Below are 13,780 nucleotides of genomic sequence, written 5' to 3' on the forward strand. Positions count from 1 at the left end.
TTTAAAACACTCCAGAAAAATTAAAATGTGTGTGTGAGAGAGAGAGCGAGAGTGAGGGAGAGCGAGAGGAAGAGAGAGAGAAACAAGAATGACAAAATGTTGATAAATTTTGGAGCTGGGTATTAGGAACAGAGGAATCATTATTCTCTCTGCTTTGGTATATGTTTGAAAATGATCATGAATAAAATTAAAAGCTGAGTTTTGTTTTTAAAATGTTTTATTATGAAATACAGCAAACATACAAAAGTCTTGGAACCACTTAAAGGAAAGTATTGAAATATATTTTTATATATCCACAACCCAGTGCAAAACATGGAACATTACCATCTCTACAAGTCCCCTTCCAACCCTCCGTGAACATCTCACTCTTCTCCCTCAGAGATAAACCACTATTCTGAATTTTATGTTATAATCCCTTTGTTTTTCCTTATAGTTTTAAAACAATTACTCATGTAACTATTCTTACACAGCATACTGTTAAGACATTTTTTTTCTGTTTTTCAACTTCATGCAAATGGAATCATGCTTTATGTTGACTTGCTTCTTGCAACATCAATTTTGAAATGATCCGTGTTGCTGCTTTTACCTATAGTTTATTCATTTTCACTGCTGCAAAATGTTCCATTGTAGGCATATACCACAGCCTTTTTATCCATTCTACACTTGGTAGACATTTAAATTCTTTTCTGTATATTATGAACACTCCTGTACATTTCTCTTGGTACACAGATAGACGGAATTCTCTGAGGTAGATGCCTACAATTACTGTGCCATAGCATACATGCAAATAAATTGGGGAATAGCAAACTCTTTTCTAAAGTGGTGAATGTACCAATTTACATTTCCTCCAGTAAGCAGTGTTTTTGAGATTTTCCCCTTTTCTACATCTTCACCTACTCTTAATATTTTCAGAGTTCTTAATTTTTGCCAATCTGGTGAGTGTGAAACGGTATATTATTAGTATTTTAATTTACATTTCCTTTATTACTAATGAGTATGAGTATCTCTTCATATGTTATAGGGACATTTGTGTTTCCTCCTCTCTGAAATACACACGTTTAATCTTTTATTCATGTTTTAACATGTTGTTTTTCTTTTAAAATTGATTTCAGGGAGTTCTTTACATATTCTCTTAGGCTTTTGTAGTTATATGGATTACAAATAACTATTTTGTGGCTTGCTTTTTCACTTTCTTTATAGAATCCTTTGATGAATCAGTATTCTGAATTTTAATAGAGTCAAATTGATCAACCTTGTACTCTTGGTCACCTTATTAAAGAAATCTTTCCCTACTTCAATGCTATCAAGATATTTCCTATATTATCTCCTAACAGCTTTGTAGTTTTGTTTTTTTACATCTAGGTCTTTGATTCATTTGAAATTCTTTCCTCCCCTTTTGTGAAGCAGGGCTCCAATTTCATTTCTTCCATATGGATAGCCAATTTGACCCAGAATCATTTATTGAAAAGCTCATTCTTTCTCCACTGCTCTGCAATACCACCGCAGGCATAAATCAAGTGTCTACATAATTGTGGGTGTGCTTCTGGGCTCTGTAAAACAGACTGAATTTTCATCATCCAGAAAAAAGTAGAACAGTCTGAGTTTGGTAATTTCTTTTATCAACTCAGGCCTAGAACTCCTGAGATGGTTCTTAACTTGTTCTCTTCCTTCCGTCACTCCTGTAAACCATCATTCCTAGTCCTCCTAGGTTCTTAACACAGGTTAGTGCACTTGGTTCTCTTATCAAATGCATTCAAGAGTCCCACACTGAAACAGTATAAAGAACTATTTTTAGATCCCCTAGCTAGGCAATGGACCACCCCGACCTTCAGATTGACATTAACCTCAACAGGGCCCACCATACAGCAGAAGCTCAGCTGTAGGATTTCACATGGGTTAACTGTTAATTTTTTTAAAAGAACGTGATTTGCCTCCTGGCACATCCAAAATATTCTCATATGAACTTACATTTGTTTTTTCAAATTGTATAACCTAGAAATTTGTCTAAATCATATAAAGATGATAAAGGTTTCATTTCACTATTGCATCATTTTAAAGTATCTTACTAAATCTTTTGAAATGTAATCAAATAAAAATGTAACTGTTTGACAAAATCATGCATTCCATTTCATTTTGATTTACCTCTGTGCTATTATGAAAACAGACTCTCAGAAAACCAAAATGACAAAACAGAGTAATCAAGGTCTATTTAATAACAAATTAATTTTTCATTACATTTTATTAGATGCGCAACAACTCCAATTTGAAGGTGCTTTCTTACTTATTTGTACATTTTTGGTACTATCTCTTGTGGAGCTACAATATAAAAGTCTTCTACAGGCAGCTTCAGGGACCAATTAACTCCATTAAATTATATCCAGTTATGTAGTGAACTGAACCACTGCTGTCTGGGGCTGTCTGCAGCTGTGACAATTAGGAGATGGAGAGAGGCAGAAAGGGAGAGATTGATTTTAATATGTCACTGAAGCACACTGCAACAGCGTGTGTGACTTTCAAAATGGCCTTAAAATATTCCAAACTCAGGGAGTTTCCTTGTTCCTGAGTGGGAGTTGTCAGACTGTCTGGCAGCATTAGAAAGAGGCAGAGAAAAGCTGATGTCTATATTGTGTCCTCTAATAATAACATTCTGCCTCTTTGCGCCGTCTCCCCCTTAGAAAGATCCGTCTATTTGTTGTGAGGAGCGTGTGTGTTTGAGTGCTTTGCCTCCTCTTGTGCAGAGGGCATGATTTCACCTCTCATATCTCACCAAACTCACCAACCCGAAGGACACTAACCCTCCCAAGGTCACCTAGAAAATTAGTGTTGTGGCCTGGGGGGAACCGAACCCAGGTGTCCCCACTCCAGCCTTGTGGTTGGGCACTAAATCATTTTCCTTCTCTTGTGAAAAAAAAAAAAAATCATTGGGCGGGGGGGGCGGGGGGCGGGAAGTGAGAGATGAATCAGATTTCCTCCTCTTTCCCCCTTACCTCCCCTCCCCCTTAAGGAGATAAAAACTCATGAAAGCAAACAAGGTGTCCACTCTGCAGTTCTTAAGTGCGTCCCCCCAAAGAAGGTGTCCACTCTGCAGTTCTTAAGCTGGGTCCCCCCCCCCCCAGTCTACCCCCCAACCCTCCACCCCCAACACAAAGCGATTCGGGCTCCCAAGGCTTCTGCCCGTCAAGCCTGGGAGGTGAGGAGTGGTTAAAACTCAGCCCTCACCTCCAGCCGGTCCCGGCTCCGCGGCGCCCAAGCCCCGCCCCCGCCCGCCCTTCCCCCACGGCCTCGGCACGCCAGCCCCTCTCCCCTCTCCCAATCGGGCGCACCCACCCCAGATGCCGCCTGGCACCGAGCGCAGCCGCCGCCGCCGCCGCCGCAGCAGCAGCACTTTCCACTTGTATTGATCACCTCCCGGCCCCGCTGAGCCTGCTTGCCGCAGCGGAGCGCGGCCAGCGCGCCAGCCCTTGGCAGCCCCGGAGCACTCGGGCTCCGGGAGGCAACTCCTTGCGAGCGCCCTGTCCGGGGTGCCCTCTGCGCTCTGCAGTGTCTTTCTCTCTGTCTGGGAGCAGAAGAAGGAGGAGGAGGAGAGGGAGGAGGAGGAGGAGGAGGAGGAGGAGGACGTCTGGTCCGGGCTGAGAGGTGGAGCAGCGGCAGCAGCCGCCGCCGGAAAGGGAGAGGCAGGAGAGACCGAGACTTGGAAACCCCAAAGTACCCGCGACCCTGCACGGCAGGCTCCCTTCCAGCTTCATGGGCAAAGTGTGGAAACAGCAGATGTACCCTCAGTACGCCACCTACTACTACCCCCAGTATCTTCAAGCGAAGGTAAAGGGGCGCCGGGGGCGGGGGCGCCGGGGGCGCGCGCGGCTCCGGTCCGGGAGGGGCACGCGGCGAGCCCCCGCCGCCTCCGGTGGAGTTGATGGAAGGTTGCTAACTATAGCGCTGGCCTGGGCGAAGCCCGGCGGCGCGCGGGGCGGCGGCTGCCCGCGGAGCGGAGTGCTGGGATCGGGTTACAGAAAGCCGCGGGGGGAGAGACTAGACAGGAAAGAGCCGCCGGCCCCTTCCTGGCCCGGGAAGCGGGGAGGGTCGCGGGCCGAGCGGCGCCCCTCGCCGAGCCTTGGCTGCTCGGCCGCCGACGCCTGGGGCCCGCGGCAGCACCCGCTGGCGGCGCGGATCTTCGACCCCTTTTCCTGGGCCTCGCCCGGCGAGCAGTAACTCTCGGCTTCCCTCGGAGTGCCGCGGAGCCTCCCGCCCCCCGGGGACGCCCCTCAGCCTTCCGCGCGCGAGACAACTGGGGCTCGAGGCTGGGGACGGGACTTTTTCCTCCCCGCCTCCGGCCCTGCGCGCCCGCCCCTCGCCTTGATCTTTGTGCGGTGTGGCACTTCACCTGGTTACTGATTTCTACTTTTACGCTGTTGTTTTGGGTAGAAAAGTGGTCAAAGTTCACTCAGCGTTCATTGATGTCCCTTTTAATCTTCCCTGTAGCTTCCGCAAAGGAGGGACAATGGGCAGATTTCGATGCAGAGAAAGAAGTGACTTAGTATTTAGTTTAGAGACATACTACCGTATATGTTTACCACAGATCGATTTCCAGTGGTGCTTTCTCAAAAACGGCCTTGGAGCACGCTTAGGTAACACAGCGGATGACATGTAGTCATACAAATTGCGACTGGCTTTCCAGGGACCCTGGGTACGTTGTTAGTGGGCCTATCCTATTTTGACAATAAGAATTTGATGCCTCCTGAACTCAGGAAAAAAAATATTGGGTCCATGAAGAGTGAGGGTTTCACTGCTTTGGAAGCTTTTCCCCACAGTTTGGGAGGGCAAAAGTTGGATGCACCAGACTTCTTCAGCAATTAGCATCTCTTATCTTGACTCCTGGTGCCCTTCTAGATCACAAAAGATGCAGCCTCTGAACTTTCTTTGGGAGGTTGTAATCATGCCCTGCTTGCTGGCAGAGGGCATTTCTGGCCTGGTGCAGAGAATCTCTGATTCAACCTTGATAAGCTTTTCTTTCTCACAAGTGTGTGTGGCCCATGTTATGTACCTACATCATAGTTTTGTATGTGTCCATGTAAAAAGGACACTTGTTAGCATAGAGACCTGAAATTTCTTAGCCCTCAAGGGCCTCATTTTCACCCCCCTCCCCATTTTCATTTTACTTTGGGTCGCCACAAAGCGGCAAGATGGTAGCAGCAAGGGTACCCATCATTCATTCTTGTGTGGTCGCTGCTGTATTTGTTTTCAGGGAGTGGAGGGAGGTACCCGTGTTTTGGTGAGCTACACTGTAAATATAAGTTGTTCAAAGAAATTTTGAAGTGTAATCAATGCTCTACCTTTTAGATATCATATATGTTTAATGCACTTGTTTAAATTATGCAGCATTGGGTACCTAAAGGACAGCCTATTCAACACTTAACTATATGAATAATAAATAACATACACTCAGGTGAAAAAGAAAAAAAGGCCATGTTTCTACAGGCATATTCACCTTAGTAATTTTTATGTACCATTAGTAAGTTAGAAACCAAGTACATAGCATTTAATATAGCTAATGCAATGCCATTTGGCTCTTTTTGCCCCGTAAATAATTGAAGAGAGAGACAAACGGCAAGAGCCTGCTCTAGTAATTAGGGTCAGATCCCAGAAAGCTTTAGGGCCCATTTTCTGAAAGTGTGCTTCCTGCGTAAAGCATTTAATATTGATTTGTGTTACGGTAAATGACATTCTCAAAACATATCTTGCTGTTTCTACTATGAAATCTGAAATCCTATTATTCTGAATCTCTTTGTTTCCGGAGAAAGACACACATACTCACTTGACCTATATAACTTGGTATTAAAGTTTGATAATTAAATCTAAATTCCCTGTTGTAAAGTATCTTGATTATCTCAGGAAGAGGCACCTCCTAAAATGTAAAGCGACTAGATGCAGATTTTAGGTAGCATAGTTCAGGACACATAGCCCTTTTTGTCTCCCGTATCTCATCTATCTCTTGGTCACATGGTATTGTGAGTCATTAAAAAAAATAGAGACCTGATTTGATTTGTAGTCAGTTTAAAAACAAGTGTTACCTAATCTACCTAAAGAGTTAATAAACTGACGTAGAATCTGTTGTCTACAGTGATGATCCTTGCCTCTGTGTGTGTGTATTTTAACCTTCCTGAAATATGGGATAGAAAACATCACTGTTTAAAGTACAGTGATGTGTTTGCTAGACAGAGTTGTTTTGAAACTTCTGTGTGGAAGCTCTATCAAAAACTGAGGGATGGCACGATCGTTTACCAAGTGATATTTGACTTAAACTTGTGATCAAGAGATGGATGTGTTTTGAATTGAAAAAGAATAAACGGATGGGATTTCTTTTCATTAGAAGGAATAGATACCAATGAAAATGGCACTTGAAAATGAGTTTTGTTGCCATACCATAGAAAGTTAACGTATGTCAAATCATTCTTCGTATGTTAATCATCCAGAGTCTTTTCAGAAAAATTTAGTAATTTTTCTCTATAAAAATATATTAGTTACTTCTGCATTCTACTAACAGTCAACAACCAAAGGAGCCTGTGGAGCTGGATTACAGTGTGTTACCATATTGGTATGCTTTGTGCTTTGACAGAAAAAGATAATTATTAGAAAAAGTAATACAGCTGCATTAAACATAAAGTAAAGTTGAGGATGTTATAGAAAGGCAGGACATGGGTGGAAATGAAGGAGATTGCGAAATTTTTATAATGCCTTAGCGTAGAGTAACAGAGATTGCAAGTAACCTGATTTTACACGCTTGTTGAGTTTTTTTGTATTTCTCCGTTAAGGGTGGTCTTATCACAGCAGGGTTCTCTTTATCACCTGACACATTCATTCTAAGATACAGGTTGATGTAGCTTCATAAATATAAGCATGTATTGTTCTAAAGGATTTTCTAAATTATTAAGTGACTTATGCCGTATTACTAAAAATTAAATTTGGTATCTACTTTTCAGATACACAGGAAAAATTCTGGTAACGTAACATTTTAATTAACATTTTGTGTGTAGACATTTTCACTTATTGCAAGGCAACCCTTGAATTCTGTTTGTTTCAAAGATATCATGATGTACATTACTGCCAATATGTGTATGCAAATATTTATGGAAATCGAAATACTTATTCTAGTTCTTCTGAAGAAAGGGAAGTACAAAATGTTCTTTACATGGTTAGCTAATATTTCATACCAGCTACAAGCAGTTTGACACATTTCTGTCTTTATTCATAGTTATATTGTTTTGTGTACTAAAGAAATGTTCTACACTAGAGAAATGTTTGTTTCTAAAACAAATGTTTGTTTAAAAGCTATTTTTGTATAAGTGTATGCCAAAGAACATACCTGAACCTAGCTTCAAAATCTGAAAAATAATGAGTAATATAATTTGGTATTCTATTAATGAAGCTACTAGAAAAAAAGCAGCTTTTCTGAATTGAATTTTTGGGTGCATTAACATTTTGTTGAATTCCTTAACTTTTCCTTAGTCATAGTCAAATGAATATTGTATCAATCTGTTTCTCCAGGAATGAGAGATCATGATTTGATACGTGGAACTACTGAGTAGATTAAGGTGAATTGGAGGTACAGTGGCATGATATTAAAACTTGGGTTGCTCTGTGTCTTGAGAAGTAAGTACGTTTGTGAGATGAATAAAGTTTGCTTAAATGCATCCATACAGTAATACAATATTTTACGTGATGAATACACCTTATTTCCTTAAGTGAGCGGGGTATTGTGGCTATCTGGAAGTGGTGTTGGAAGGCTCAAGATCACGGAAATGCTAAAATCAAGATGCATTATGATGAAATATTGTAGCACCCTTCCCCTCAGATAGCCATTTCTTTTGAATTTCCATAATGCATCTTATTTTTTTATATGTTGGGAGACAAATCTTATGCTCCTAGAATGGAACAGGGAAAGATAAGTGAAGAGAAGTAGGAAAGTATTCAGCCATTTAGTATCAGTATAACTAGCTATACCTTACATGTTTGGCAATCTTGGCTTCGAATTTAAATTCAAATATGGGCAATTTCCATGTAATACACTTTCAGGAAAAACATTTTTTTAAGCTTTACTGATGTATCTCTCAGACTTTGTATTTTGCTTAACGGTTTTTCGGAACTTTTAAATTACCCCAGCTTACTTAATGAGTACTGAAATTTTAATAAGTCGTAGGTCTTTACACTAAAGACAAAAGGACCTTTTTCCCTTTTCTTTTTACTAAAGAGGGAGTTGCCAGGAAATAAAATTCTTTTTTTTCCCTATGTCTGCTTAACCAATAAAAATCATGTGAGGAAGATCTAGAATGGAGATAAAAATGATATGGACACCTAAATGTTGTTCATTCTTTTTAAAGATGAAGAATTTCTTGTCTAGTTTGTTTTTTATTGGATGCTCAGTTCCCTAAAGTTTATTTTCCCCAAGCATGGTGTCCTTATCCCACACCAAGTCTCTCTTCAAAGGCTATCAGCCCTCCCTATTTCCTTGCTTGATTTGCAGAACAGTAGGTGCTAAATAAATGCTTGTTAGTGACTATTATTATTCTGAATAAGTACATGCAAAATTTTTTTAGACCAGAAAAAAATTATAGACCAAAATCTATAAATATAATAACTCAGCCTGATTTTCTAATGAAATCTCAATATAGTTTGATTTGAATGTTAATTTATTTTGTTCCTATAATGAAAACTTCAAACATTTTATGAAGTGAGTAAGATCCCTAAGATGAATCACATATCAATTGATCCGTGTTTAATTTATGGAATCAAAAGTGCCTTTTTTTTTTGGCAGTCTTTATTAAAGAATATGGTGCCAGAAAAAACAACTCATAGTATTATATCAAAGAGGGAAATGTTACATGTGATGAATTGGTGACTCAGCCTGTCTTTGCCTCTTATTACTGGCCCCCACCAACAGGATTCAAACTTTTTTCTGCTTAATTTTCAAGAAAATCCTTATTTTTCAGAGTATTTCAGATGTGGTAAAAACATTTATTCATTTAATAGTTAATAACTAAAACATAAACTAGCCTTAAGGTGTTCAGAATTATAATTATCTCTGTTACTGAGTGTTGTATAACCCTAATATGACATTCAGCCACCTAGCTTTTTATCTCATTCATTGGGTATTATAGGAATATGCAGGAACATATCCAGTTGTTCTTACGTGGAAGTGTTTTATCCAATGTAGGACATTCAGCCACTTAGCTTTTTATCTCATTCATTGGGTATTATAGGAATAAGCAGGAACATATCCAGTTGTTCTTAAGTGGAAGTGTTTTATTCAATGTAACATCACTTATTTTAAAGAAAGTGTAGTAATGATATGTCAGTGATTTAAATGCAGTGCCATAATATTTGGTACAAAATTAAACCATATATTCAAAATTGAACATTGGGCTTGGGGATGTTATGTGGAATGAATGTAAATGTTCTGGTTTCTCTGCTGTATCATTTTAACGAGTAAGTAGTAAAACCTGGTGGAACTCGGCTATTCCTCGGGAGAAGCAGCACTTGGATGATACAGACATTTACCACCGGGAGTTTCGTCAGATGGTACACAGCAAAATGTCTTCTTACATTGTGTGTGTCAAACACACATGCAAATTTGAGCATGCACACAAATTTGATAACAGAAACCAAATAATTTCTTAATCAGGTAGAAATGTGGGGAAAAGTGTAAAGAGAATGGTGACAGCCAAGCCAACAAACTGAATGTGTATCTCACATATTTGAATTCCTTATTTTTGCTTAATGCATCTAGTCTCCATAATATAATTATATGAATATTTAAAATTTTCAAACAAACATTGGAAAATAAGTGTGTCAAAGATGGTGAGAGAGAAAAAGGGGGCAAAAATCAACATCTAGACCTCCTAGAGGAAAAAATGTTCAGTCTAAAACTGAACATTGTCATTCTCCATACATTGTCTTTTAGCTAATTCTTAAATGGATGCATTTACCATTTTAGAGGATGGAAAACAGTCTTCTGGATGACAGATATGAAAGCCTAGATTCTAAAAGAGAGATTAGATGCTTATATCAACAGCTAACTTACTTATAAAAACACACAAAATCAATGTCTGGTGGATGATTGCCTACAATGGCTGTAAATAACATCTGTATTCTGGAATTAGGCTAAATTTTAATCTGGTGTTTGTGGGAAATTGCTGAGGCTCATGAAGGGCTAAAATACTAACTAAGCGATCGTATTTCCTTAGTGACCCCAGAGCACCATTCTCTGCACTTGATATTAAGAAAGGTTAGGGAGTGTAATATCTGGTCCCTGCTCTCCAGCTGCCAGGGAAGACATAATAGACACAATTCAAGACATAAGCAAAGAATATCTACAAAACAGTACATCCAGGAAGGCAGCATACCAACCAAGGGTCTGAGTGACAGGAAGGCACTCAGATCTATATGTGGGATTAAAAACAGTGCCATGTGTACTGTGAGAAAAAGTAAAGTGCTAATAAAAGTTCCAGTAAACCTGGGAATTTTAGAAAGAATTCAGCTTTAGATGAATGAATGAAAATTTCTTGAAATGATAATCACTATTGTTTTGTATATTTTCTGCTCTATAATCCTTTTATGACTACTTAGAACTTTAAAGAATATCACCTTTTTGTACTTCATGTTAACTCCTTCTCCTCAAAGTTTCATATACAATTACCTTATTTTACATTATTATTTTTCCAGTTTTATGCTTATAAGTGTGCTATTAAACCCACCTATTAGGGTTGTGACAGGCCGAGAATATAATCCTTAAATGATGACATAATGGTTATATCGAAGTATTACATTTATTGTTTAAACCATTTGAAGTGATGTTTATTTCTCCTAATTTATTAGCCTTCTTTGGAGTTTTGTTATATTGCTAATTACATCTTTGTGTGCCTGCAATCTACATCTTGATAATGTGTCTATTGTGAGCTAGCATTTCTTCAGAAAAAAACAGATTTTTTTTATTATTCCTGATCTTTCATGGTTATAGCTTTTTATTCTCTTTATTTGGTCATTATCTAGCTTTCATTCTTTTAAAATAAGCTGTTTACTCTGCAATGGAGCTAAGTCCTTCAGGAGTCATATTATCCTCTGGCCTCAGTGTGAGACACAGAACCCATCCCTCTGGCTACCCATTGAACAACAAGTGCTATTGCGCTGCTGGGTCCAGAAAAAAAGAGCAATTTCAGGGAAGGTTTTCGTGCAACAAAACTAGATCACTTCATTGATATGATAAATAATTTTTACTGATCTTGAAGGAAAAATGCATCATCTTCCCAGCTGTGCAAGTGGGTGGGCCTTCTTTACATGATACTAGTTTTGTTTTTTATAAGTTGAAAAATTTACTAATAAGAATGGGCAGAATTAGATGGATACATCATGGAATTCTGTGCTTTTTCTAAACTTGAGTTTCTTGGGGCGGGGAATCAAAGTTGCCGAAAAAGAATTTTAGATTATAAACTTACATTTCCATTATACTTAAGCCCCTCAAATGACACTATGCTATTTCCCCTGTTTAACACTTTTTAAACATGATGATTTTGAGACTTATAATTGGGAGTATGTTTGTGCTGGAAAACCGCTTAAACCCTTCCTCACCTGTAGAATAGCAGTGAAATATTTTCGCAGTTTGAAATAAAGTCTCAGATAAAATATTTGGTTACAAGGAAAAGTAAATCATATCATAAATTTGTAATACCACCAACTTTACCCTTGTCTTCTCAACAATAACTTGGATTCATCACCAAACAGGTTTTTGACAAATGCAGACATTTACAGAAAGAAAAGTTTTTATTTTCAGGTCATTAACTGAAATACTCCCCAAACCCTCTCTGCTTCCTACAGAGCACAGCTTTGATTAATTGCATTGCTTTAAAAATGGAAGCCTTAAAAAAAAAAATTCCTAGTCTCAGTTCTTAGGTTTTATTCTACATGATTATTTGCATACCTTTATTAACAACAACAACACAGAAAGAACTGGCTAGCAGAGAAACTTATATAGCTGAAATTCTATAGCTGGGCAAATGATATTTTTTAGAGCGCTATGTGATTTGTTCTGTGACTGGGTATACCTTATCTTACAAGCGAATTGTGTTTCCAACAGGTTTTGTTCCAGAAAGTTCACTTATCAATTATTTAGAACTTGAAACTCATCTAGTATATTTCATATATAAATTGTTATCTTTAATGATAGGGTCCCCAGCCAACCCATAAGAGCTTGTGAAAGTAACCCAGTTTATAATTCACACACACTTGTTCTGTACTGGTCCTACCATAGAACCAAATCATCACACAGGGACAATGTTTCTTGGAGGAGGGGGGTGAGTATTCAGAGTTGGAATTCGGGGAACCCATCTTGGCCCCCTTTAGGGGACTGAGGAGTTTTCCCTAACTCACCTGAGGGGCAGTGAGAAGATGAGTTCCCTTAGTCCCTCAGAAGGGGCTTTGAGCTTCTAGGACTGGGGACCGGGTTTCAAGAAGAGATGGGAGGTGTGGCTTGTGGAGTCACGTGGGTCAGGGATTTGCGAAGCTGGGAGTTGTGGGTTCAGGAGCTTCTCGCTGAGTTAAGGCCCTGGGAGACGTCCTCGCTCCTCGCTCCTGAGACTAGCTCCCTGCTTACTTGTTTTCTTTCCCTGTGTTGGCCTCACTGATAATCTCTTGTTCCCTTTCCTCCTAGCCCACCCTCAATTTTCATAAAGCAGTCCCCGGCTATCTAAGAAGTAGGACTTTTCATCCCTAGCTCATCACTGACTAGATTACTACAGCCTCACAAGCTTTCCTTCTCTTCTCTAGCACGGAATCAAGCAAACAGCTCTTGAGACTGGTAACAAGAAGGATATCAAAAGACAAAGAAAACATTGTCCAATACCATCACTTCTCTTATTTTCACCAAGTCCTGGTCCAGCAATGGTTCATAACTCTTAGGGAAACCTCAAACCTTGAGAATCTGAAGATGGCACATTCCCATTAACCTCAGATTTTTACTGAGACTCAGCCTGTAGAGCACAGGTTAAGAATCCTACCCTGAAAGGAGGGCAAAAATGGAACCAGTCTATGCTTTAGAACACGGCTCAGACCATAGATCCCTTGGTATTTTGTTTCTGGATTGCGGCTTGACTCTGGGGTGAAGAGCTAGACAAAGCCCAAGGGCCTGCAAAGTAGGAATGGCAAGGGTCCAGGGGGTTGGGCAATCTCAAAGTGTGCTTCCTCTTTCCCGTCTCCTTTTCCGCCACTCCTTCCTTCCCCTTTCTCCTCCATTCCTGCTTCTACCTTTTCTTCTTGCGCAGTAACAGTAGTGCCACTGTGGACTGGCTTCTGGCCAGCTACACGTTTGTGTGCCCAGTGGTGAATCTGCCAGGGTGATGGCTGCATACAAGCTAGTCCCACTGCGTCTGCCCAAGTCAGGGACCAAGTGGGTCTGACTTAATTTGGCTAAAAAAAAATCTTTGCTACCTCTTAATGCTACAGATTATGATTAAGAATTTGCTAATTACAGTTCCCTCTTTGAATGGGATTTTCTTTCTGATTCCTTATCCAATTTTATATGGAAAATTTAAATAAAATTGTATTTGGTAATGTATAAGTGTTATAGAAGCACAGGCATGATGTAATACTTCGAACAAAAGAGAATATAATTAGCATAATAAAAAGTGTTTTGATGCCAAATGTGGGCTCTTAATGAGATTGGAACTTTAAATATGACATAGTGAAATGGTAAGCTGCATACAATTTTTCTGTACCCATAATAACATCTAAAATC

At 39.7% G+C, this 13,780-nt stretch overlaps 1 protein-coding gene across 2 annotated transcripts in view; it reads left to right on the forward strand.

Moving 5' to 3' along the window:
* The first annotated feature begins 3,316 nt into the window (after positions 1-3,316).
* The window catches only part of RBMS1 (RNA binding motif single stranded interacting protein 1), a 213,684-nt gene continuing 203,220 nt past the window's right edge, over positions 3,317-13,780 (forward strand). The window contains exon 1 of one of the 2 annotated variants that reach the window (XM_089916779.1): positions 3,317-3,819. In XM_089916779.1, coding sequence (XP_089772905.1) covers positions 3,745-3,819 — 75 coding nt within the window. In that variant the 5' untranslated portion in view covers positions 3,317-3,744. The remainder of the gene's footprint in view (positions 3,820-13,780) is intronic. The other variant, XM_089916778.1, reaches the window with a different exon arrangement.

Source organism: Delphinapterus leucas, chromosome 8 (assembly GCF_059928025.1).
Source record: "Delphinapterus leucas isolate spDelLeu-1000000601 "Yukka" chromosome 8, BTC_Dleu_Yukka2, whole genome shotgun sequence".
Lineage (NCBI taxonomy): Eukaryota > Metazoa > Chordata > Mammalia > Artiodactyla > Monodontidae > Delphinapterus > Delphinapterus leucas.